This window comes from Gopherus flavomarginatus, chromosome 1 (genome assembly GCF_025201925.1).
Source record: "Gopherus flavomarginatus isolate rGopFla2 chromosome 1, rGopFla2.mat.asm, whole genome shotgun sequence".
NCBI classification, from domain to species: Eukaryota; Metazoa; Chordata; order Testudines; family Testudinidae; genus Gopherus; species Gopherus flavomarginatus.
This window is the reverse complement of record NC_066617.1, coordinates 170,294,314-170,319,898: the sequence shown is the minus strand read 5'-3', so window position 1 is coordinate 170,319,898 and position 25,585 is coordinate 170,294,314. Positions and strand designations below refer to the sequence as shown.

Here is a 25,585-nt window from a genome sequence, read left to right as displayed (position 1 = left end):
TAAATGATCTCTTGTTACCTGGCCTGTAAAGGAATCTTGCTTTACCAGTTTAAATAACAAGTTGATACTGATCTCATGCATGTATGATAAAACCCAAAGAAAGATGTCATGATGATTTTCAGAGTAGTGTGTTTTAGTTGATCATTAGTGAAATAAAAATAATGACTGTGGGATTATGAAGAAAAAAATGGTCTTTAAAAGATGCATAGATTTTTAAGACCAAAAGGGATTATTAGATCATTTAGTGTGACCTCCAGTAGAACACAGGCCATAGAATTTAATCGTTATCACTTTAAAGTGTGCAATAACTAGTGATTAGCTAAAGCATATCTTCCAGAAAGGCATCCAATCTTGAACTGAAGACTTCAAAAGAAAATCTTATCCAAAGCTGCTTTAATGTTCATGTTACATAGAATTAATTTTAAGACAAACCTCTCTCTCTCTGATTAGTATCACTAGGGAACTTGTTAGGCTACTTACGTGAAATATTAAACCTTCCAGAGAGAGAGAGCTGATATAAAGTGAAATTGCTTGTTCACTTTAAAATGTTCTGGCAATTCTGAAGTTTTTGTTCAAAAGCCAGTAAATAGAAACAAGTTACTCTTCCGGTGAAATCTTGGCCTCACTGAAGTCAATGGCTGTTTCCTCATTAACTTCAATGAGGCCAGGATTTCACATTTTATATTTATTGTGGAGGAGGTACAACTTTCAGTGGTGATATTTCGCACTACAAATCAGTTCACCACTCTGTGGCTGGTTTTCCTGTTTGAGCAATTAAAAACTGGGTTGCTGTCTGACACTGAAGATTCCATATATTTTAGTAAGAGCAAGAATTTGCTCCCACATTCTTGCCTATAATTTTCCGTTCTCTTCTATTGTGCAATGTGCTGTGCATGGTTTTTACTCCTGGCTGCCACCTGTTCTACACAAAAGTGGCTGAATTTCAGTCATGCTGTATATATGTTATCAGAGAAGCTCTTTTGAGTACAGTACTTCAGAACAAAATAGGCTATATAAACATTGGGGCTGATCAGGATTTTTTGAAGTGAATTTTAAGTCCTAGAGTCCCAATCCAGTGCCTTAACCACAAGACCACCTTTCCTTTCCATTTGTTTTGCCAAGCATTTTTATTAGAATTGACTTTGTAACCCGTTGTCCTCCAGCTACATTTTCAGACTGAGTTGCACTCGACTGGGGCAGTGGGCCATTGGATACGTAACTGGTGATGGAAACATTTTGCAGACTATACCTCACAACAAGCCTTTATTTCAAGCTCTAATTGATGGCAGCCGGGAGGGATTGTGAGTACAAATGATAACTTTCATTTTATAAAATATTGATGTATTGCTTTGCTAATTCATAATTTAAAGCTTCAAAAGATGCTTTAAAGTATTAAAAGTAATGGATGATATGGCTGTTTTGTAGTCATTTGGAAATCCATGACTATTACTTTTATTCATCTATAAGAAATTTATTTCAAGGTAATGCAGTTAACCAAAGTTGACCATATTTTATGGCAGATAAATTCCAGGGGAAATGAGATTGGGGAGTTATAATTTAAATTTTGTTTAATATAAAAGTCACAAATGCGTAAGCTGATCATGCAGTTAGTTCTGTTAATTGCTCCTGTGTAATACTGGACAATGGATATTAAATATATTTGATAGCTTTGCCTATGCCTTATAGGCCAAAAATGTCCCAGGTTTTTAATATTTTGTGTGTGTGTGCGCATGCACCAAACTTCAGGTTTTCTGGAGTATTCCCTGAGAAGTTTGATCTTTTAATAAGGTCTCAGGAATTTAAAAGTTCTTTGCAAAATTGTAACTTTTCTAAGAGTACATTGGTTCTATGTGGTGGTGCCACAAATAGGCATCTGTATCACTCTTGGGGTGTGTGTGTGTATGTTTTTACACATTTGGATTACTTTTAAAAGTAAATCCGAGGTTGTTGCTCTACTTCATAGAATCATAGAATATCAGGGTTGGAAGGGACCTCAGGAGGTCATCTAGTTCAACCCCCTGCTCAAAGCAGGACCAATTCCCAACTAAATCATCCCAGCCAGGGCTTTGTCAAGCCTGACCTTAAAAACCTCTAAGGAAGGAGATTCCACCACCTCTCTAGGTAACCCATTCCAGTGCTTTACCTCCTTCCTAGTGAAAAAGTTTTTCCTAATATCCAACCTAAACCTCCCCCACTGCAACTTGAGATCATTTCTCCTTGTTCTGTCATCTGGTACCACTGAGAACAGTCTAGATCCATCTTCTTTGGAACCCCCTTTCAGGTAGTTGAAAGCAGCTATCAAATCCCCCCACATTCTTCTCTTCTGTAGACTAAACAATCCCAGTTCCCTCAACCTCTCCTCATAAGTCATGTGCTCCAGCTCCCTAATCATTCTTGTTGCCCTCCGCTGGACTCTTTCCAGTTTTTCCACATCCTTTTTGTAGTGTGGGGCCCAAAACTGGAGGCAGTACTCCAGATGAGGCCTCACCAATGTCGAATAGAGGGGAATGATCTCGTCCCTCGATCTGCTGGCAATGCCCCTACTTATACAGCCTAAAATGCCATTATCCTTCTTGGCAACAAGGGCATGCTGTTGACTCATATCCACATTCTTGTCCACTGTAACCTCTAGGTCCTTTTCTGCAGAACTGCTTCCTAGCCATTCGGTCCCTAGTCTGTAGCAGTGCATGGGATTCTTCTGTCCTAAGTGCAGGACTTTGCACTTGTCCTTGTTGAACCTCATAAGGTTTCTTTTGGCCCAGTCCTCTAATTTGTCTAGATCCCTCTGTATCCTATCCCTACCTTCCAGCATATCTACCACTCCTCCCAGTTCAGTGTCATCTGCAAACTTGCTGAGATTGCAGTCCACGCCATCCTCCAGATCATTAATGAAAATATTGAACAAAACCAGCCCCAGGACCGACCCTGGGGGCACTCCGCTTGAAACCAGCTGCCAAATAGACATAGAGCCGTTGATCACTACGCGTTGAGCCTGATGATCTAGCCAGCTTTCTATCCACCTTATAGTCCAATCATCCAGCCCATACTTCTGTAACTTGCTGGCAAGAATACTGTGGGAGACCGTATCAAAAGCTTTGCTAAAGTCAAGGAATAACACAGCCACTACTTTCCCCTCATCCAGAGACCCAGTTATTTCCTCATAGAAGGCAATTAGGTTTGTCAGACATGACTTGCCCTTGGTTAATCCATGCTGACTGTTCCTGATCACTTTTCTCTCCTCTAAGTGCTTCAGAATTGATTCCTTGAGGACCTGCTCCATGATTTTTCCAGGGACTGAGGTGAGGCTGACTGGCCTGTAGTTCTCCGGATCCTCCTCCTTCCCTTTTTTAAAGATGGGCATTACATTAGCCTTTTTCCAGTCATCCGGAACCTCCCCCAATCGCCATGCATTTTCAAAGATAATGACCAATGGCTCTGCAATCACATCCGCCAACTCCTTTAGCACCCTCAGATGCAGCGCATCCGGCCCCATGGACTTGTGCTCATCCAGTTTTTTCTAAATAGTCCCGAACCACTTCTTTCTCCACAGAGGGCTGGTTACCTTCTCCCCATACTGTGCTGCCCAGTGCAGCAGTCTGGGAGCTGACCTTGTTTGTGAAGACCTAATTAATTCAATTAATATTCAATTAAAAGGATAATTTAAAATGTTGAATGCTAAGTGGTTTTATCTGAGCAAAGTGTCAGAATTCCTGTCTTGTAAAACAGCAGATGTGTTTTATTGTAGCTACTATAATGTTTCTAGACAAGAACAACAGAAAAATAGTTAAGGTTAAGAGTACGTATCAGTCATTTAGGGTGAATGTATTACAGGAATGTTGTAATTATCCCAAATCCAAGTGTTTTAAACCCAGACATGTTAAGGTATGGAAATACCCAGTCAGGAGACCCAGGCAAGCTTAACTCTGCCATTTAGTGGCCCCATGCAATAACAATATCATTATGATTTATCCATTTTAATATATGGTCCCAGAAGAGATTAAAACTGATTTGTGTGTGTGTGTGTGTGTGTGTGTGTGTGTGTATGTGTGTGTGTTAAATAACTCGTGTCACTATAAAATGTAACTTTCAATGAGGTCAAATCCCTGCTTTCAGTATGAAACTCAACTGAACCTTAACTAACATCAAAATAGTTTTCTTCCTTACCCTACTATTTTAATATCCCTAGCTATTCTCATTTTAAGCCCATGCACTCTAAATATAGTTTCTGTTCATTATTTACTTAAATATAAACATAGATACAGTATTCGTCCCTTGCTATCATTTGTGTTCCATTGTGCTGAATTCTCAGCTACATGCATCACACTGAGCAACTAGAACTATGCAGATGGTCTTGAGATCACTGAGACTCTGTGGATATGCGGGCCCAACTAAGCATATTCTGTTGCAAGATGACCTAAGATAATGCCAAGGATAATTTTAGTGTAGTTAAATTCTGTTTAACCAATTGTCAGTTGCCCAAAGAAATTGGGTGTATGCTCAGGAGAGATAAGATATTTCACTTATTGGCTATCCAGAATTTCATAGATTTACTTTAACAATGAAAATTGTGGGAATATAAATCTTAATAATAATTTGTGTAATTCAGCTATCTGTACCCAGATGGACGAAGTTATAATCCTGATCTGACAGGATTATGTGAACCTACTCCACATGATCACATAAAAGTTACACAGGTATGTTTCATGTTACAAATTCTGTTCCATATTTGCTTGCTGCCCTATCCACTAATGATAAGTTTTTATTAAAATATTAGATAAAAATTAAGATTATGTGGTTGACCAAAAAAGGGGTTTGAGAAAAAACTGGATGGCAAGTCTTAAAATCTAAAGGTAATGGTAATGCCGATGTCTCTTTTTTTTAAAGTTGTTTTGATTTTAACCATGTTTTGGGAGGGGGAAATTTTCACAGCTTTTGATAAACATTTTCTTACATTGTGTGCTGAAGGGGTTATAAAGTTTAATATTTTGTAATAGTGATGTGGGGACAGGGAAGTAAAGTAAGGCTTGGAAGTCTCTTTGAAGTCTCAATATCCAACTGTATAGAGCTTGCAGAAAGAAAGTACGTGGGGTATTATCGGAAGGTTACTATTTCCTAGTGTGTGTCTTATTTTTCCCTGTGTGTGCTGTACAAACTGGAAGGAATTCAGGGGAAAAGAATACATTATTAAAAGGCTGAAGGGAAGGACTTATTTGGGAAACTTAAAATATCTATATGTATAGTTTGGCTAAGCAGTGGCATGAGTGCAGACATTTGAAACTAGAGGAAAGGGAATTACACTACTTTGTAGCATGGCACACAATTAGAAGGCAAGGAAGATTATAGACTAGTTATTAGGAGAATCTTCCTGACAGTGACTTTTATAAACTTTTGGATAGTCTCTGGGGAAGTTGTGGAAGAGCTGGAAAGCTTTATATATTGACCAGACACAACGTTATACAATGTTTGATGAATTATTCTTGTGTTGACTGCAGAGGAGGGCCCAGATGACAATTCTAAATGCTGTTTGTGTACCATGTTTGCAGAATTTACAGGAAGAAAAATGTTATTTGCAACACATAGGATTAGTGGGAACTCATTATTAAAATGTTTGTCCCTGAATAGGAGACCTTCTAAAATGATTGTCTGAGGAATGTGTGGAAAGTTCCAGAAGGCTGGCACCCTTCTTCTCCCTGTGTTCTTTATACTAATGTTGAAAGAATGAAGCCTAGGGCTATGTAGATGTTTTTACATGCAGGAAAAGGCCACCTGGCCCAAAATTCTTGCTCTTTTTGATTAAGAACCCCCTACTGCCCGTCTGAATAGTTCCCTTCTTCTCCAAAAGTCAGTCTTGATGTATGTTGAAGTCAAAGGGACAAATCCTCACCTCTTATTCTAGCTGCATTGCTTGGCTCTGGCAGCGGGAAAGCTGTTTAACTGACTGCTGCTGATTCCCCTGTTATGAGGGAATTCCTAGGTAGCATAAATCCAGCATAGCTGGCTCTATTCTAGAACCCTCCCAGTCACCTTCTCCAGTACTGAGGATGGGCTGGAATGCTGCTGTTGTCCATGAACCCGGGATCCCTTCAAGCATATCTAACTGGTATAGTTCAGAATACAGCTGGGGCTGCTAGAAACTATGACACAGGCGATGTAGAACTGGCTCCAGGAGCAAGTTGCTGCTCATGGCTCATCTGTGGGGAAGCACCACAACTGTGCTTGGTGCATACTGGTGGCAGTTGAGAGTCTGGGGCATGCTCTTTACTTTTTCCCAGTACCTTATTCCATCTGCTTGTTGTCATCTGACTTGAGTCCTTAATTTAGTCGATTTTTCCTAAATTTGTGAACCTCCTTTCCTTAGTACTAAAAACTGTATCACGGTGTAAATAATTTCCCTGCCTACCTTCAAACCCTTTCTCAATTCTGGAAGCTTTTGCTACATCTGTGTTTCATCTGTTATATATAAAGATTGCAGGGTTGTCTTATCTTGTCTGTCTTATCACTCTGAAGACAGAAAGTCCGTTGAGTCAGTGTGAAGCAATGGAAACCGCTACCAGCACGGTTGAGAGTGTTTTGTTTAGCATATCACCAGGTTTAATTGTCAGTGGGCTTTGTGGTCTGTTATCATTCAATTTTTATTTTCATAGTTTTTTTGACCTTAGGTATTACACCCTGGGCTGTGTACAGCTGCAGTAAGGCGTGTATCTATGCCATGCCGAGAGTCCTAGACCACTGTAATGTCAGAGATAACTCAACCAATCACCAGGCTCAATTTACAGGCAATTTACATGCAACAGTTGCATTGGTTGTATGAGCAAGACTGTACAAATGATGGATTACCTGGCCCAACTGCCATAGTTAGAATCATAGAATCATAGACTATTAGGGTTGGAAGGGACCTCAGGAGGTCATCTAGTCCAACCCCCTGCTCCAAGCAGGACCAATCCCCAGATTTTTACCCCAGTTCCCTTAATGGCCCCCTCAGGGATTGAACTCACAACCCTGGGTTTAGTAGGCCAATGCTCAAACCCCTGAGCTATCCCTCCCCCCCACACACAGGGAAAAATAAGACACACACTAGGAAATAGTAACCTTCCGATAATACCCCACGTACTTTCTTTCTGCAAGCTCTATACAGTTGGATATTGAGACTTCAAAGAGACTTCCAAGCCTTACTTTACTTCCCTGTCCCCACATCACTATTACAAAATATTAAACTTTATAACCCCTTCAGCACACAATGTAAGAAAATGTTTATCAAAAGCTGTTCTCCAAAACCACCCACAGAACCACACAACATACCCCTCTATATAAGAGAGCCCCTCACCACAGCACACACCCCACCTGCACAAATCAACACAAAATTCTTCAGCACACTCCCCCCGCACAGTAGCCCCTCACTGCAGCATGCCCCTTTATTTGCCACAAATCAACACAACCAGGACTCTTAATAGCCCCTTACTGCAGCACATACCCCTCATTTGCCTCCTGCACAACTAAACAGAAACCTCCCAGGGCAATCAACACATCTCCCAGCACACCTGTAGACACGAATCACCTGAACTAACACACAAAATGACTCAAACCACACACACACTCCCTCACTGCAGCACACAGCCCTTATTTGCTACCACAACAAATGAACACAACCACACACAGAGTAACACCAAATACATGTAGCCCCTCACTTTAGGACACACCTTTCATTCACCTGCACAAATCAGCAAAAATCTCCCAGAACTACACACACTCGCCCAAGTCATCAGTTTGCAGTTTGTTACAGTTGGCTGCCTGGGGAGTCGGGTGGCGCTGCCTGCCCCAACAGCACAGCGAGCGCACATAATGCTTCTAGACACACAGCCATAAAATTGGTACCCATGTTACCCAAATACTCTCATGAAGCCATAAACTTGAGTTATTTATGTTACAGTAGCTCCTAGTGGCCTCTACTGGGATCAGGGCCCCATTATGATGATTACTGAACAAATACACAATGCTAGAAAGAGACTCTTTCCCCAAGAGCTTCCAGTTGAAATAGACAGGTGGGAGGGGATGAGGTTAATGCCATTCAGCGAGTCTGTGTCATCAGTTATTGTTCAGTAGCATACAAGAAAGTTCAGTCTTTATTCCCAAATAGACAGTGAGCACATCTCCATAACCACCATCGCAGATGGCTCCCACGTTGGCATTCTTATGGGGAGGCTAAGGACTGAATGAGATGTGCAGAACGAGCTCTTCTTACGCTAAGGGGTGGTCTCTCTGCATATATGTTGAAGCACGTGAGGGCAGAGTGGAGAAACTCATGTTTCCGTTGACCGTACTATGTCTGTTCTGTGCATAAATAAAGGAATTGGTTCCTCGCAGCTGTCAATCCAGCATTTTGCACCAGCACTAGATTCACACTAAAAATAAACTATATAAAAATCACTATTATTGTGATTCATAATTTACCTCCTGTTCATTCTCCACTGTGACCTCCAGACTCTTGTTCATTTTCCTCTTCTGAATTACAAACAAGGAAGACAATATCCTTTTCTTGGCATTGAAATGACGATTGAGAAAGGCATAGCCCTCTGTAATAGCTGATCACATGGAGAAGCCGGGTCACACCTTCCCAAACTCCAAGCTGTGGAATGATGGAGTTAAAGCAACCTCAAAGCTACTTACACTTATAAAACCTGAGAGCCAGAAACAGAGCTATGCAGTCCAGTGCTTTTTCATGTTTCTGATTTTATTAATGATACTTACTATTAGATTCTGGACCCCTCCCCCCTAAATTTTCCAAAGTAACGTCTTGTCCTAAAAGTTGATGATGGAGTTAATACTGTTCCTTTTTATAATTTGAATATATTTCCAATAGTGAGATAATTTAGAAACACACATTTTATTTTATTAATAATGTTTATAGAAATGGCATTAGAAGAACAGATCTATTAAATGTCTTTTTTAAGAAGAAAAAAAATTGGATTGTCTGTAATCTCCATATGGCTGTCAAATAGTTGTTACAATAGTACTATGTACTGCTAAGAAAGGTAAGCTGGGTGGGAAGTCCAGTATAATGTGCTTGCCGTAAGTAGTATTTAAGCATATTTCACAATTTACTGATCATACTAATGACACTGACCTTGACTTTCTCTTGTTTCAGGAACAATATGAATTGTACTGTGAAATGGGTTCTACTTTCCAGCTGTGTAAAATCTGTGCAGAGAATGATAAAGATGTGAAGATTGAGCCTTGTGGACATCTCATGTGCACTTCGTGTCTTACAGCATGGCAGGTACAGTCATAATTCAAGCAGCAGACAATAAGGAGGAATTGCTTTATTATTGCCCTTGCTGTTTACAGTGTGTCTTTATTGTTCACCTCATCCTTTTCTGGCATTCAGTAAGGTCACAACCAGTGATACACTTTTAAAATGGTAAACTCAGTACAATTTATGGGCTTAATTCTTGCACCTGGGAAAGCGAATACAGGAATCCTTAGCATCTAAGCTGCGTGGCCTGGTGAGTGCATTTGCTGATTGCAGCTATTAGAAACCCCAGATCAGGGCCTAGTGAGGAGATGAATGCTGGGCCACTGGTTGCCCACTCAACCATGAGGGTTGCTTTATGAAGTAAGCCGAGGGAAAGGTGAGGGCAGGCAGCAGCTGGGAGTTATATAATTGACTATACGGGTTTTGTGATGCATGAGGTCTTTATAGTGTTCCCTAGTGATCAGTTCACATGAATGAGGGGACAAAATGCATTTGAGAGTTTTTAACTACTAGGTCACTGGTTCAGATTGCACTCATGATGGTAGTAACACGTTTACCTTCTGATAGTGATTGGCCTGTAAAAAATGAGTTCATGATCTCGGTCTACTTCCCAGCAGACGGTGCCAGCATCAAAAAAACCTACCTCCACAGTCTTTTATTACAGTTGTTGACCATCTGTGCACTCACTTCTCTCACTTACAGAAGTGAATGTGCTGGAAAGAGCTTGTGGTGGCACAATTTGGGGAAGTCTGTCTAGCTCCTGTCCACGCTATATCAGTTCTGTGGAGAAAGAGCGTTAGTGCCTTTAGTTCAGCATATTTAACCAGCAGGATGACTTTAAAAATTGCAGAGAGAGTGGGTTGCAAAACCTTTAAAAATGCAGAGAGAGAGGTTATTCCTCATTACAGATCACAGCTTTAGGATTTCGCCTGATGTTTCTTTTGAAAATGAATCTTTTCAGTATTACTGAAAAGTTGCCTCATCTTTCCTCTGCCTGTTTTGCTGTCACTTAATGTATTTGTACACGGTGTACCACAATGAGGTGCCAATCTTGGGGTGCAACTGTAATACAAATAATGAATGAGAAGAATAGAAATAGAGGCCCTGATTCTTGTCTCATTTTCATTGTTTATGCTGGCGTACCTCCACTAACTTCAGTGGAGCGCCTTCTGGCTCAAAATCTGATCAGAAATCTTTTTCAGATTCCCAGCTAAAGTGTAATCATTAGCAAGGCAACTCTTAATGAAAAAATGAGCACTGGGTTTTTCTTCCATTAGCAATTACATTTTCAATTTAATCAAACTTAATTGCAGATTTAACTCCTGTATAATTAATGAGAAGATGAAGAAACATACTGTAGCAATGTCAGTTGTTACAGGCTGCCAGTGGGTTAGTGTTTAATTGCTGTCATAATGGCTCATTAGACATGCCTCAGGAGAGGTTTCCAGTACTTTTTTCCCTCAAAGTGAAATATCTGTGTTATTTAGTAAATTGAATAAGCAACTTCAGATCTTCATAGAATGCTAAATGTGATACAGTGGAAGTCACTTTGCAACGGTCTTTTATTTGGGAATCTTTAATTTAGCTTATTACTTTTACATTACACAGACAGTAAAAGGGTCATTAACAATTCTTCCCCCCCAGAAAACTATTTTTTCTGAACTGTAACAGTCTGTTCTGTTAGCAGTATAGATGTATACAAAATTGCATTATTCTACATCATGTCTAAACTTATGCAGAATATGGGAGCTACATATTCAGTTTTTGCCATAACATAGCTATGTACATGTTTATGCATGGGTAGGTATATTTTGGCATGTCTATGCCTGTAGATATCACTTCTTGTTTTCATTTACTATTGTAGCATGCAAAACTCGGCTGATGGCAATTTTATTTTTGTGTTACTAGACATGATGAGGTGAACAGGTGAGGGCAGACTGGCAGTCATGGAAAATGGAATTCTCTGACAAGCAAAGTACAGTACAAGCAGCATAAATAGAAGCCTCCTTGCACTGCCATTTTAGCATGCACTAACATTGTTCTGTAGGGCTACTTCTATGATATAACTGTGCAACGGATGCTAGCCCTAGGGAGATATTTCTTGTGACTGTGTAATGGTAACCACTGTAGGTCCATGCAGTTCATGGCATCTCTTCTCAGACTTTCAACAATGATGACAATTGTGATGGTTTCTTTTGTGATATGGCCACAAATGCTATCAGAAGTAATTAGTTCAACTTCTTTCACAAAAGCAGCCCAATGGTACTTAGGTGACAATTTACATTCAAGACAGATTAGATTTGATTGAAACCAGTGTTCTGAAGGTGAAAGGCTATGTATTTCAAGGCAGTTTCCTTAGCTGATTATTTCTGAGATGTACCATACTTGTGTCACCTGATATTACCATTTATGTAAAACCGTTTTGTTCTGTGGCATGTATTTTTATAGTATAACTAATTGCAGTCAGAAATACGTTCAATTTTAGGGTCTCTAAGGACCCTGTTCAGGAAGATATGTAAGCACACCCTGAACTTCAAGCTCAATAGTAGGACCATTGATTTCAATAGGAGAACTCCATGTGCTTAAAGGTAGGGGGTTTGTACGCTGAATTTGTAAATGCTATGAGCTTGTATTACTTTGTACAGTATATTCATATTAAAAGTTTTCATAAATCTTTGCTCATTATTCAGCAACACAATGGTCATGTGCAGTTGTGTATGTGAAAAATGTTGACACTTTGTACTGTTTAGTTAGCTTGGTGAAGAGAAACTAGTTTGACCGGAAGCATCCTCTGTCCAGGTGGGGCACGTAAAGTGTCTATAGTCCACCGTGAACACTGCTGACATCAGTAGGTAGCAGAGAAAACAGAGTAATAATTACTTTTTGTGGAGGGAGAGGGGAGTCTGCTCTGCAACATGTTAGTTGCCTAGAAAAGTAAAAGGAATACGTGATAGATCCAACCACAAAAGAGATTCCCTCAAAATGAAGTTGTGTTTAAACTGTTGGTTAGGGTTTTGGGTCCTAGTACTGATGTCAGCCCAATAAATCAAGAAATGTGTGGGATACTATCTCAAAAAATAGGACAAGGATGAAAGTCTGTCCTTATTTTTTATTTAGCATTAAAGGATAAGTATACATGCTTGCTTTACATAACTCTGCTTAGTCAGTGAGTAACATGCCTACTCCCCTTAGTTAGTAATTAATGTACTGGATCTTCAGATACAGAAGTGAAATTCAGCACTAAGCTTGTAAATGGAAGCACTTGAGGGGAAAAAGTTACTGCAGACATGATACAGCACTCTAGTTTTCTTGCCTTAAGGGGTGGTACACTGAGGCCACGTCCAGACTACCCGCCGTATCGGCGGGTTAAAATCAATTGCTCGGGGATCGATATATCGCGTCTAATCTAGACGCGATATATCGATCCCCGAGCGCGCTTATATCGATTCCGGAACTCCATCAACCCCAACGGAGTTCCAGAATCGACACGGAGAGCCGCGAACATCGATCCCGCGCGGTGTGGACGGGTGAGTAATCCGATCTTAGATATTCGACTTCAGCTACGTTATTCACGTAGCTGAAGTTGCGTATCTAAGATCGATTTCCCCCCCCCCCTAGTGTGGACCAGCCCTGATAGACTGTAAAGCATTAGTCAGAGGACTAATGTTGACAGACTATAGGCGACAGTAAAGTACTGCCAGATAAAATAAGGTCTGTTCTTTCATCCTTAAGAATTGAATTGAGCTTGCTTGAAATTTCAGGATAGTTTTTTGTAAGCGGTGAGTTAATACTGATGCCCTTATCGCTCTTTACCCAACTCTTTATCTAACATTACAAATAAAAGGTGTCAGAATTATAGACAGGAAGCCCGGAAATCTTAACATAATTTCTGAATTTAAATCAAATCAGTTTTGACTTCTACAGTTCAGATGCAGATCTGAATTAATACAATGCAGAAGTGGTCACATACACATCATGCCAGTCAAAAACAATTTTTTTTGGTAGTTACTTTTACTATTACTCTGTAAGATGTGATCTTATCCATTAGAGTTTTAAAATATAGTTGAAGGGCCAAATCTTGCTTGCTTTTCTCACCAGTGTAGTCTATGGGATTACTTAAATAAGAAAGGCAAACAATCTGCCTTTTTGAAAGCCACTGGGTATACTACCTGGGCATTTCTTAAGAGATGTTTCATCAAAGATTTTGATGACTGACACAAAAATCATGTGTATGAAAAGCTCTTGACCTAATTTCTTGCAGAGCTAACAAACAGAAAAGCTTCTGTTCATGTGTTTGTTAACAATGCAGTCAAACATCACTGAGAACTATGGTTTTGGTTTTTCTGATGTCTATCTGTGAATGAGCATTGAAATGTAAGCCTAAAAGGCAAAATGTTATATTTGGCGTTTTGGTGGTTTCAAGCTAACAGTTTAGAGAATTATGTTTTGATGATGATTTTATTTAAAAGTCAACTTTTTAAAAAAAAACAACCTCATTTGCAATGATGACCATGTTTTGTGTGTGTGTGTGTGTGTATGGATGGATGGGTGTGTGTGTGTGTGTGTGTGTGTGTGTGTGTGTATAAAATTCAGGCCACTAATGGAATGAATTACTTTGTCCAGTAAAATATCTGTGGATGGGTTTCTGATTTGCACCAAGATCTCTTTACACATTGCCAGAATCCGATAGAGGGACCTTAGCATAAACAAGAATATGACCCTCTGTTTAAAAGAATACTTTTGTTTTTGTACAGGAATCCGATGGTCAGGGCTGTCCTTTCTGCCGATGTGAAATCAAAGGAACTGAACCAATAATTGTAGACCCTTTTGATCCAAGGGATGAAAACTCCAGGTGCTGTAGTATTATAGATAGTTTTAGTATGCCCATGCTAGACTTGGACGATGATGATGACAGAGAAGAATCTTTAATGATGAATCGGTTGGCTTCAGTACGAAAGGTAAATGTTTAATGATTGCATCATGCTGAATCAAATACATTTGTAAATCTGTAGTAACCAGTGAGTAGTGTAATTGCACATTAAAAGTTCTTGTAGTTTACTGAATAGATCTCGGGATGGTGAAGAACTATGCATTTCATAAAAACAATAGCTGTAAAAATGAATCAAAACAAGAGTAGAATATTCTTGTCTATTGAATGGGGAAAATGAGTCACCTTCACATATTTGGTAAATTGGGTTAACTCATTTGAGTAAAGTGGAGCTACATCAGTTTACCAGCTAAGAATCTGGCCCTGGTTTGGTATTAGGCTTTAAAAAAAAAAAAACTTGTAGCAGGTTTATCTTTGGCCCTTCTCCCCCTTAATCATTGACCTTAGTTGGAATCCTTTGTACTCCTTGTTTTTGGTATAGTTGGCTGGATATTGTGAACCTTATTGCTTTTTTATTTACACATTTATGCCAATTTATTTTAAATTTGTAGTATTCAGATTTTATTACTATATTGGGGTCCAGGGACTCTCATGGAATGTTATCTTTTTTTGCATCACTGTCTTTTCAAATGTGCTATTTTTACAAAACCTTGTACAAAGGCCACATACTAGATCAAATATTAATTTTGGAATTATTTCTTCAACCTGTAACATCTTAATTGATCATTACCCAATCATTGTGTTTGCTTTTATTAAAGAGCACTCTATTCTTTTATCCCAGAATCAATCAATGTCCTCATTTACGTACAGTATGTTTGAGGTTTAACTGCCATTTCTGATACTCTTCCAGACCTCCTGTGTCAGAAGCATCATTATCTCTCTCTTGAAAAACTGACTGATGTTGGGAAGCTATTCACCACCACATCTCTGCCTTTTTATTGCCAACCATACCCTAACTTCCGTGTGTGGTACTGAAGAACTTTTAGCCTTAAGTTGATCGGCTTTCATAATATTACTTTTATGACCAGGTATAATACAATAAGCTTTTATCAGAGATAAATTGATTAAAAAACCATCACAAACCATTAAGTACCCAACAGTAGTATGTAGTACAGTGAAGAGCAAGGCATAAACTAGATTATTTAATTTGAATAGTCCGTGTTCAGCATTTCACTCAGTTCCTTTAAAACTATTTTAAAAGCTTTCAGATTCATCCTCTCCACTGCCCATGAATCTTACTTTACATTCAGCAAAGGCCAGATGCTAATCATTTTAGTTCTGAAGACCGGAAACATTGTCTTTCCAAAGTTACTCCAGCCTTTTTCAATTCTTGTTTGCCCCTGAAATTTACCATTTTGCATTTTCCACTTGAAAGTGAGTTGGATGAATTTCAGCCCAATGTTCCCTCCTGATCTGGAGATGTTCTTGCAACGGCCTCTGCTTGGATTCAGTGCCAGTTAAGGGGTGCAAATACCTTTTTCCCCATGGCTTTTGCACTTGCTCCAAGTCTTCCTGGGTTGCAAAGCCAGAGACAGGATATGGTCCAACCACTTTTATCAATACAGTATCAATCAATCAATGCAGCTGCTACAGGAACAGTCTGGAGTGTTACCCACACATAGTTCCGGAGCAAGAGAGAGCGTCCCAAGGTCCCTGCAAGGTTGTGGGGGGACAGCTTCAGGGTTTATACAGAGCCTTTTGGTAGTGCTCTTTCAAACATTTGCTTCTGTCTTCAAATCACTTCATATTCAACATTTCTTCTGAGCTTGTTAGAAGAAACACTTTTCCCTGTGGCATTACATAGGTTTTAATCTTTTTGCATTCTTTATTGGTTTCAGTAAGTGCTTTTTAATGTGTTTGAGGCTACATGATGGCTCTGTCCCTCATGGCTTTATTGCACAATGTCACTTGAGTTGCTTGTGCAGTAGAGATGAGATGGTAAACTCATTCATTTAGTTCTTTCAGCCAATCCATGCATGTGCCTTCCCATACTCTAAAAGTAAGTGTCTCAGAACAGATCATGTGTATTTCCAGAAAATTGAAGAGCAGCTTATAGGGACTGAAACTGATTTTACTGTTGTTCCCATCTCTGTGGCTGAACTGTGACCACCCATTTCTTCTGTCTGCTCCTAGAAATTTAAAATGGCTATGATCCATTTGCTTTTTGCAGGGCATCACATAAGGTAGTAAAGACTTTCTTCTTACTGCTGTAGAATATTGCTGTATTGGGATTCTTGCTTTCTTTAACTAACACTATTGTGTTTTTTCTATTGTCTTATTATTTCAATTTGTTGGTTGGCCTCCCAGCATATGGGATTTTAAATCAAATCTACATTGCTGATCCAGACTCATATTGTGCATATGAAATGCAGCAGCATAAAACTAGCTCTTACTGCTTCATTCACACATGCTCATTTATTCCAGGGATTTGTACGGCCTACCTCTCCATAGCTCCCTATTTGTGCACCGTTAAATTAAAGCACAAACGCATCATCTCTGAAGAGCTAATAAATTGACTGTGTCCGAAATCTCACACTGGCCAGTAAAGGTCACCTAGCTGAGAACGCTGCAGTTATTTTATTTTTAAACTGTCTTGCCCCATGTCCTGGCAGTGGCCAGATGTGGGCTGTGACAGGCGCACAGGAGGAGGCAACTTCCAGAGATATGTCCACTCCACTGGGAAGGCTCATCTGCCCCGGCATTCATCCCTGATGATAAACAGCAAAAGCATTCTGTTTGATCACTAGTATCCTGGTGCTGTATCAAAGTAGAGGCAGTCTTAGAGCTAAGCACTGTCCTAAGCCAGCAGGATGAAGCCCAGGAATTGCACTTGGAAGCATATTATGAGATAGCATAGAACATGAATCACAGATGCTATATGTTCATATCATCCTGCTCTGAGGAAGGATGGGTGGGCGTGTTCATCATTAACTGCAGCTCCTGAGTGGTCTCCTTTGAGAACTCTGAATAGAGCACATTGCAGTTGTTCAGCCTAGAGGTAAGAAAGACCTGTGTACTGTGACAAGGTCTGCAGTCTCTGGCCAGCCAAAGATGGTTAAACACTTGGAACTGTTTTGGGGAATCTGCTAAGGCCTCTATGCTGAGGCAGTAGTTATTATAGCCTTTGTGATTCCCTCAGGATACATTTTCCTACTCACCATTGTCAGCTCCATCTTATCGTATTAAAAGTAAGTCATCTGTCTTACAAAGCCCTATCTCCGCTGAGCAGTGTGGAAGCAAAGAGAACACAGAATCATAGTGCAGTAAGGAAGCAGCATGTTGATGATACTGCAACGCAGAATTGCTCACCATGACCTAGCAGCTTTGACATACATGTTTTAACCAGGGGGAGGTGGCAAGATAAAATCCTCCAGAACCCCTCAGTAGAGATTCTATGGGGAGGAAGAGTAGTTGCTTATCACAAACCATCTTGGTTTTTCTAAAGGAATCAGTGGAATAAACAGTTCACTTTTCGGTGGATCCTGTCATCTTAGCTAGGTACAGTAGAGCTCCTATTTTTCCAAACTAATTGGGTATTGAGAAATTCATAATTTTAAAGAGGTTTATAAAATTGAACATCTCAGAATTAGAGTAGGTGCGGTCCATAAGCCATGTGATGCTTTACATCACTTTCTTCATATTCTTTGAACCATTGCAAGGTAATTTCCAACGCATTTAAGGCATTGGAATGTGAAGGGATGTTGACTTGTTCATCAACATCAATTTCATCTTGCAATTATTATTTTTTCCTTTGGAAAAAAATGGTTCATATAATTGGTCTTTTGTAAGATTAGTGCTCATATAACTGAGGATCTACTGTATTGCAAATGAATCCTCAGCATCAGTTGTACTAAAGTCTGCTGAAAGATCCAATAAAATTAGTGTGTGCACCTAATCTGTCTGTTTCTCACCAGGAAGCTTAATTCATTAATGTTTCCAAGATGTGTTGAGATCATTGGATCGCATCACTATGAAATGCTGGTGGGAGATAACGCTGTGTCCATTGTGATTCTAGGCTTTGGCGCTCTCTGCCTCCATGGAATCAGATCCACTAAATCAGTCACTGCTTGCAACATTCCTTTTCTCACCAGTTTTGTTTTGTTGTAATTAAGCTTTGTCTGACCTCCTTTTTTTTTTTTCCTTTATCTTCTTTAGATGCATATCAGGGAATATATCTTTATAAATGTGTATGATACAGGTCTGGGTAAACATGAAATACTGTTTCTCTTTTTACATTTAGAATAAATAATCTCTGTAAAGAAGATACTTGAATCTCCAATAGGTGGTTTGAAGTTGGGAATAATCTTTAGTACTCCATTGTCACAATGGTTGAAATAAAAATGAGTTATCTGCCATATTATCTTCACCAGACCTGGCTTGATTTGCAAGCTGCTTGAAAAAAATAAAATTAAACAAAACAGAAAAAAGTCCAAATAAAGTTTATGGTTTGGAACAAATAATGTAGATTTATAGATGCTAGGATAATTGTATCAGCTGAATAAAAACATTATTGTTATGGTAAACCACAGAGGGGAAAGCACTAATGGAATAGGAGACCCATGCAGATTTTAGTAGGTCAAAGTAAATTAATATGTGGTGGGCACATTTTCTGCTCTAAAACCATGTGAAAAGTTACTTTGTCTGGGGATATCTGCAGCTGTCTAGAATTAATTTGATAGTTGTCTCAATGCACCAGAAATGGACTTTGGTTCACACTGTTGTTCTCAGAGTAGTTATGAGAAGTCAGCAAGACTGAAAGCTGCTATTTGTCATGAGAGCAGACTCTTTACAGAGGATGAGTAAGTGTGTGTTTAATGAATCATCCATGACCTGAAGATCTTGGCTCTCAAGGTTTTGGAGGGGTTTTTACTTCCCTTTGAACTGATGGCAAACTATTGTTTGTGCATTATTAATTCGATCTTAATTGCGGTGACATATATGTTCTGAAATGTTGTATTGCCATAATGCTAGAGCAGGGATCGGCAACCTACAGCACACGTGCCAAACACGGCACGCAAGCCGATTTTGAGTGGCACGCTGCCGCAGTCCCGGTCCCCAGCCCCATTCAGCCCCCCTCAACCCCCCCGCCCACCGCTCTCCCCTGCGGAGGGCAAGAGGCAGAAGCTTGGTCCTGCAGCAGCCAAGCTTCCCCCCTCCCCCACCTCTTCTCCCAGCGTGATGCTTTCCTGCCCCTCCCCCTCTCCTTCCCTGTGCCAATCGGCTGATGGCCCTAGCTAGGGGAAGAGGGCGTGCACACAGCTCCGTAGAGGAGACAGAGAAGAGGTAGGGACGGGCCTTGGGGAAGGGGGTGGAACAGGGCATATCCCTTCTAGCTTCCTGCCATGAGTTGCTCATGGCAGGGGGCTGGGAGCACCCCTATGAGTCGAGCATCCCAGCCCTCTGCCCTGACCCCGCCCCCACAGCCCCAGCCCTCTGCCTTGAGCCTCCCCCCACAGGTCTGGGGTCCCAGTCGCAGGCCCCACTCAGCCCGCTGCCGGTCTAGGTGAACAGAGCCCCAGGCTGGCAGCGTAAGATCAGCATTTTAATTTAATTTTAAATGAAGCTTAAACATTTTGGAAAACCTTGTTTACTTTACATACAACAATAGTTTAGTTATGTAATATAGACTTATAGAAAGAGACCTTCTAAAAACATTAAAATTTATTACCGGCACACACAACCTTAAATTAGAGTGAATAAATGAAGACTCGGCCGCCACTTCTGAAAAGTTGCCGACCTCTGTGCTAGAGTTTCAACTTTGACACAATGTATAAGAGAAAACAATGGGGGAAAAAATGGACTCAAACATTTATCTTAGCTAACTTCCTGCCTCCTCACAGGTCAGTGTCTTCTTGATGACTCACCTATTTTATTGCAGTTTTGATCCAGAGATTATACCAAAGAACTGGAAAATCTTTGACTTCATAGTTCCCAGTGTCTGAGAGCAATTGGGGAGTTTCAGGAGGCATTGTACTGCCCCTTACAGTGGGCTCTGACTATCAGGCTCAGTTTATCCCTCTGTAAGGCTCCCTTCACTTGTATTTGTAATTAACCTTCTTCCGCTCCTTCCCCTGTCATTTTTTGGTGGTTGTCTTATTTATTATTTGTTTTCTGTCTTCTGCTCTGTCTTGTCTAATTTTGGCCTCGGTCCTCCTACCCTTTAGGTACATAGGCCCAGATTTTAAAAGGTAGTTCGATATGGCTGTGCTCAGCATCTCAACACCTAGCTTATTTAGAAGCCCAGATCTTGTTTTCAAAAGGGACTGTCAATGGACTTCAAACTCCTAAGTGCTTAAATACCTTTTGAAAATTAGATTTGGGTTCCTAAATCAGCTGAGCATTCTGATGCTAAGCACAGTAATGCCTAAATGCCTTTAAAAATCTGGGCCCTACATATTAACTCAAGTGTGTAAGTAATTCCATGGTTCTGCTTATGCACTTAAAGTTCAGCATGTGTTTGCAGGATCATGACTTTGGACTGCAAATACTTTAGGATGGGGACTTTACTTTTTTCCCCTAATTCTGTAAAGCCCCATCGAAACTTACAGTGCTATATTAAAGTTAAATGATGATTAACTTTTTAAATTACCCCTTCCCTCCCTCAGGCCATTCTGTCTTCTGACATAAAAAGTCAGGGGCACAGTATTCAAATACACTCTTTTTGAAAGGAGTAATAAAATAAATTTCAATAGGGGAATTTCAGATGTGCAGACCCTCTCTGCTTTCTGATGTAGCATAAACTAAATTTGTGCCACTTATTTTTCATTTACTGCAGGCTGGCTAACCTGCGCATCAATTGCACAACTTTAAAAACTTTTATAAGGTTTTATTTAAAAAAAAAAAATGAATGGGTCTGGCAGGCTGGAGTAGACAGCTGGATCTCATTTTGTGCCGGTTTTGTTTTGCTCAAATGAGACCTCAGAGCAGATAGAACAATCTGATCCAGCTGTCCTTTTTACAGTTAAATTACTTCACATTTAATAGTGTTAGATTCACATGGTTACCAGTAGGTTTTGAAGTTCACAAACCAGTTAAGATTAATGGTGATGTTAACCATTTCAGTGGTGGTATAGATTCAGAAAGAGGGAAATGCTCAGTTACAGAATATAGGTGATCTCTAACCAGAAATACTAGATTTTAGGAGAGCTTAAACTCTGAATTAGAGATAATTTAATTAATATACTAAACCCAAGACATTATAAATAATGCATTTGGTTGGACTAACTGGGCAAGATCAGATTGGCAGCCCTGTTTATGTAGAAGAATGTGCACCTAGCCGTATTGTTTCTATGTTGTTTTAAGTCCTCATTCAACCTTGAAGTAATTCCAGATGATATTAATGCAACTGGGGTGTAATCACTCTTATGAAAACATGAGCTGCTCTAAATAAGACAAGTTTCCAGTAGGTTAATGAAGATTCAAGGAAACTTACTCATTTAGTAATCCCAAAAAGTCCAGTGCTGGTGCAGATCTGCTCAGAATGTCTTGGACATTTCTTCTTGCAATCCTTAAAATATTATTGTCTCCTTGCAATACGTTGTGATCCTCACAATTGTACTGAATCTATCATGTTTTCAGGCTTTAAAAAAAGTGTGTCATGCTAAGATTTGTAAAAAAGACTCTTGGATTCAAAAGCAGCTGATTTAGTAATTGGATCAGAACAAGATCCTCCAGGAGTTGTTTAGTCAGTAATAGTTGCATTCTTATTCTTTCCTTAGGTCTGCATCCACTGAGAGAGAATAGACATTGCATTTTGCTGCTAATTAACACATCAGACTGAGTAGTGCAGTTTTGGTTCACTGCAAGCCTGAAAGATCATTCTGTAGTACTATTGCAAATTCAGTTGTAACTGCTTTCCTTTTGCAGCACTTGTGACTTATTGATGAAGCTCATGTCGTTACAAAGGGGACTGTGCTCTTTTCCTTAATATAATATTTATTGCACAGGTCTATATTGCAGCAGGCCTGCTGAAGGGTAAAGATTTCTGTAGTTTGTCATTGTCAGATTTATTTGTGCTTGTTTGTCTATTAATCACTTGTTATTTTATATACTGTTTCCTAGTCTATGCGTACTCATGCTGTGACCAAAAGCCTTGTTCTGCATACCCGTCAACTTTCATTTAAAATGCATGGATATCTATGCACAGTTATAATTACTTCACGTGCAAATGCAGTGCAGCCATCTCTGTGGTGGAATGTCACAAAGTTTAACATCAAATAGCCAGAGAACACTGTTAATGTAATTACAAAAATTAGAATTTTGTGAGAACACTTGGTGCCATAGCCTGTCCTGGCTAAAGTACCCTGGAATCTTTGACTGTAAATAGTCAGGACCTCAACTTTAAGACTTATCCAACATTCCAGGCTCCCTTTTCTTAGCACCATGTAGTAATGTTGATTTAGTGCTGCCTTGAAGGAAAGAGAAACAGTATTTTTGCAGCACCTGGATTTTCCTTGTAGGTCATCATCCAACTTCTGGCCAACACCAGCTCACTTTAGTTTGAGGTCTCGTGTATTTGGTGGTAATAGTAAGGCTTTAAACAATGACAGTTTCAGATAGGCTGAACAATTTCCTGGTTGAAAACAGCAGAAAAATTAAAGTAAACACTGAGAGCCTTTAGCAGACTTACTGATGGTATGAATATTTCCATAGATGCATAAATTCCAAGGCCAGAAGGGACCACTGTGATCATCTAGTCTTACATCCAGTCTACCACAGGACATGGAACTTCCATAAAATAATTCCTTGAGCACGTATTTTAGGAAGAACGTCCCATCTTGATTTAAAAATCGCCATGATGGAGAATCCACCATGACTCCTGTAAATTGTTCCAGTAGTTAATTAGCCTAATTGTTAAAAATGTATACTTTATTTCCAGTTTAAATTTGTCAAGCTTCAGCTTCCAGCCATTGGATCGTGCTATACCTTTCTCTGCTAGATTGAAGAGCCCATTATTAAATATTTGTTCCCCATGTAGGTATGTATGGACAGTAATCAAATCTATTAGAATTCTTTGAGGGTTTCAGCAAGCATGTGAGCAAGAGTGATCCAGTAAATATAGTGTACTTGGACTTTCAGAAAACCTTTGGCAGGTCTGACACCAAGGCTCTTAAGCAAACTAAGTAGTCATGGGATAAGAGGGAAGGTCCTCTCATGGATCAGTAACTGATTAAAAGATAGGAAACAAATGCTAGGAATAAATGATCAGTTCTTCGAGTGCTTGTTCATGTCTGTTCCAATCAGGCGTGCGCACGCCACGTGTTTGACAGCCGGAAGATTTTTCGCGTAACAGTATCTGTAGGGTTGGCCTGGGCACCCCCGGACTCACGCCTTCATGGTGCCCAATATAAGGCCCTGCCAAACTGACCCCCACTCAGTTCCTTCTTACTGCCTGTGACAGGTGGCTGGAACTCCCTACCGCTCTTGCCTCGGCAAGCATGTGCTTCGCAGTATCTCTATCCCTATGTACATAGTTAGAATAGTAGTTATAATTAGTGTATTTTTTTCTTATAGGTTTCCTTTTCGGGGGAGGTCTTCCCTCCCAACATTTTCCCCTGGCACCAGGGTATGCCTCAGTCCCTGGGCTTTAAATCACGATCGGTCTGTGGCAGGTTATGCCAAGTACTGACCCACACTCATTGTGCCTTAAGTATCTGGGTGAGGGACGTCTCGGAGACCTCTCTGTAGGATATGTAAGGGTTTTTGCCCTAGGATCCTTAAGGACAGAGAGCAGTGCCTCCGAGTTCTACTTATGGAGGCAGCTCCTCAGCCCAAGTTCGAGCACGCTGTGCCTGACCCGGCCTTGAGCACCACATTTTCAGTGCTCAGCATGCTGGCACTGTCACCATGTGAACCAGTGCTGAGATATAAGCCCTGAAAAAACTTGCCATTTAAAAAAAAAATTACCAGTGTAAGGTGAGTCAAAAGACATTAGTGTCCTCTAAGACCGGAGCAGTTGAGGTACCTGCCACCGCCTCGTCCGACAATGAAAAGGAAGCTGGTACTGGGGTCTGATCACTGCCCTGTGCTCCTCTGCGGTCCCGTGTGCAAGGAGCGATGGCGCCAGTCGATGCCTGGGTCAGTTCTCTGAAGTCATCTATTATCTGAGAGAGATCCCATGATGCAGTGTCATTAGTGCCCATATGACCCATCCCCAATGGATCCTGGACCATCCGCTTCAGAATATTATCCAATCTAAGTGACATTTCATGTCTTGGCTCCAGGAAGGTACTACGTTGTTTTATTATCCATCTGTTCTTTTGATTCTTCTGATTATTGAATCCCCAGCAAAGATGCGGTCTCTTCCTTGCGTGGCTGGAGAATTCTTTGTGGGTAAGTTTGCTTTCCTTATAGGTTGGGCCGAGCTACCATCGCAAGGTGTGTTCTGTACATATCACCATTTCCTTGAAACAGCTGAATCTTGAAGTATTTTCCACAGTTTCCATGCGAGGACTTAACTGGAAACTTCCAGCTGTGTGGAATTTCTTCTGCTTCTCTTCTTTCTAGTACTCACAGCCTGTCCAATCTTGCCTGTCCCCAGCCATGTGGAATGCCAATATGATTTACAAACTGCCAGGCCTACTCTCTGACATCCTCTCTTTCTGACTCTTTGGTGACTGGCTCCTTTCTTCCTTGAACCCGACGTACTGATGTTTCCCAAACGTGGCTGTCATGGAACTCTTCAAACCAAGAATCTTTTCCTCCAGCACAGTCACCACCTTGCACTTCATGCACAAGAAGTATCTTCTGGTTTCAGGCAAGGGAGAAAACATGGTGCATCCATTGCAGGTCATCATCACTATCCCATCCCCATCCATCTTGAAATCACATGTAGAGCTGAAACTGGAAGGCAACTCTTTCACACTTCCTCTCCCAACTCCCTCTGGAGCTCTCCAGCTAGCTACCTCTGTTCACAGTTCTTGTTTGCCTAGAACAGGGATCAGCAAACTTTGGCACGCAGCTCGCCAGGGTAAGCCCCCTGGCTGGCCGGGCCAGTTTGTTTACCTGCCACATCCGCAGGTTTGGCTGATTGCGGCTCCCACTGGCTGCAGTTCGCAGCACGTCCCTTGGCCCACGCTGCTTCCCACATCCCCCATTGGTCTAGAGTGGCAAACTGCTGCCAGTGGGAGCTGCAATCAGCCGAACCTGCGAACACGGCAGGTAAACCAACCCGCCTGGCCCGCCAGGGTGGTTACCCTGGCGAGTCGTGTGCCAAAGGTTGCTGATCCCTGGCCTAGCAAATGACTTTATATACCAAGTCTCCCTGCTTAGCTTAGCTCAACTCAGCTCCACCCCTCACCATCAGGGAGTGATTATCCACTCAGACTTCAAACAGCCAGGCTGATCAAAGCCTGAAGGGTCAGAACAAACTTCCTTATTGCTTTGACACTTGTGGGTTACCAGCCATGGCGTATGGAGTAGAAATAGTCAGATAACAAATAGATATG

At 40.6% G+C, this 25,585-nt stretch overlaps 1 protein-coding gene across 6 annotated transcripts in view; it reads left to right on the top strand.

The window, feature by feature from the left end:
* CBLB (Cbl proto-oncogene B) overlaps positions 1-25,585 on the top strand; it is a 211,671-nt gene that overhangs the window by 129,677 nt on the left and 56,409 nt on the right. For all 6 annotated transcript variants that reach the window (XM_050957210.1, XM_050957208.1, XM_050957209.1 and 3 more), the window contains 4 exons: positions 1,164-1,301; positions 4,607-4,694; positions 9,143-9,274; positions 14,005-14,208. In XM_050957210.1, the coding sequence (XP_050813167.1) occupies positions 1,164-1,301; positions 4,607-4,694; positions 9,143-9,274; positions 14,005-14,208 (562 nt within the window). The remainder of the gene's footprint in view (positions 1-1,163; positions 1,302-4,606; positions 4,695-9,142; positions 9,275-14,004; positions 14,209-25,585) is intronic.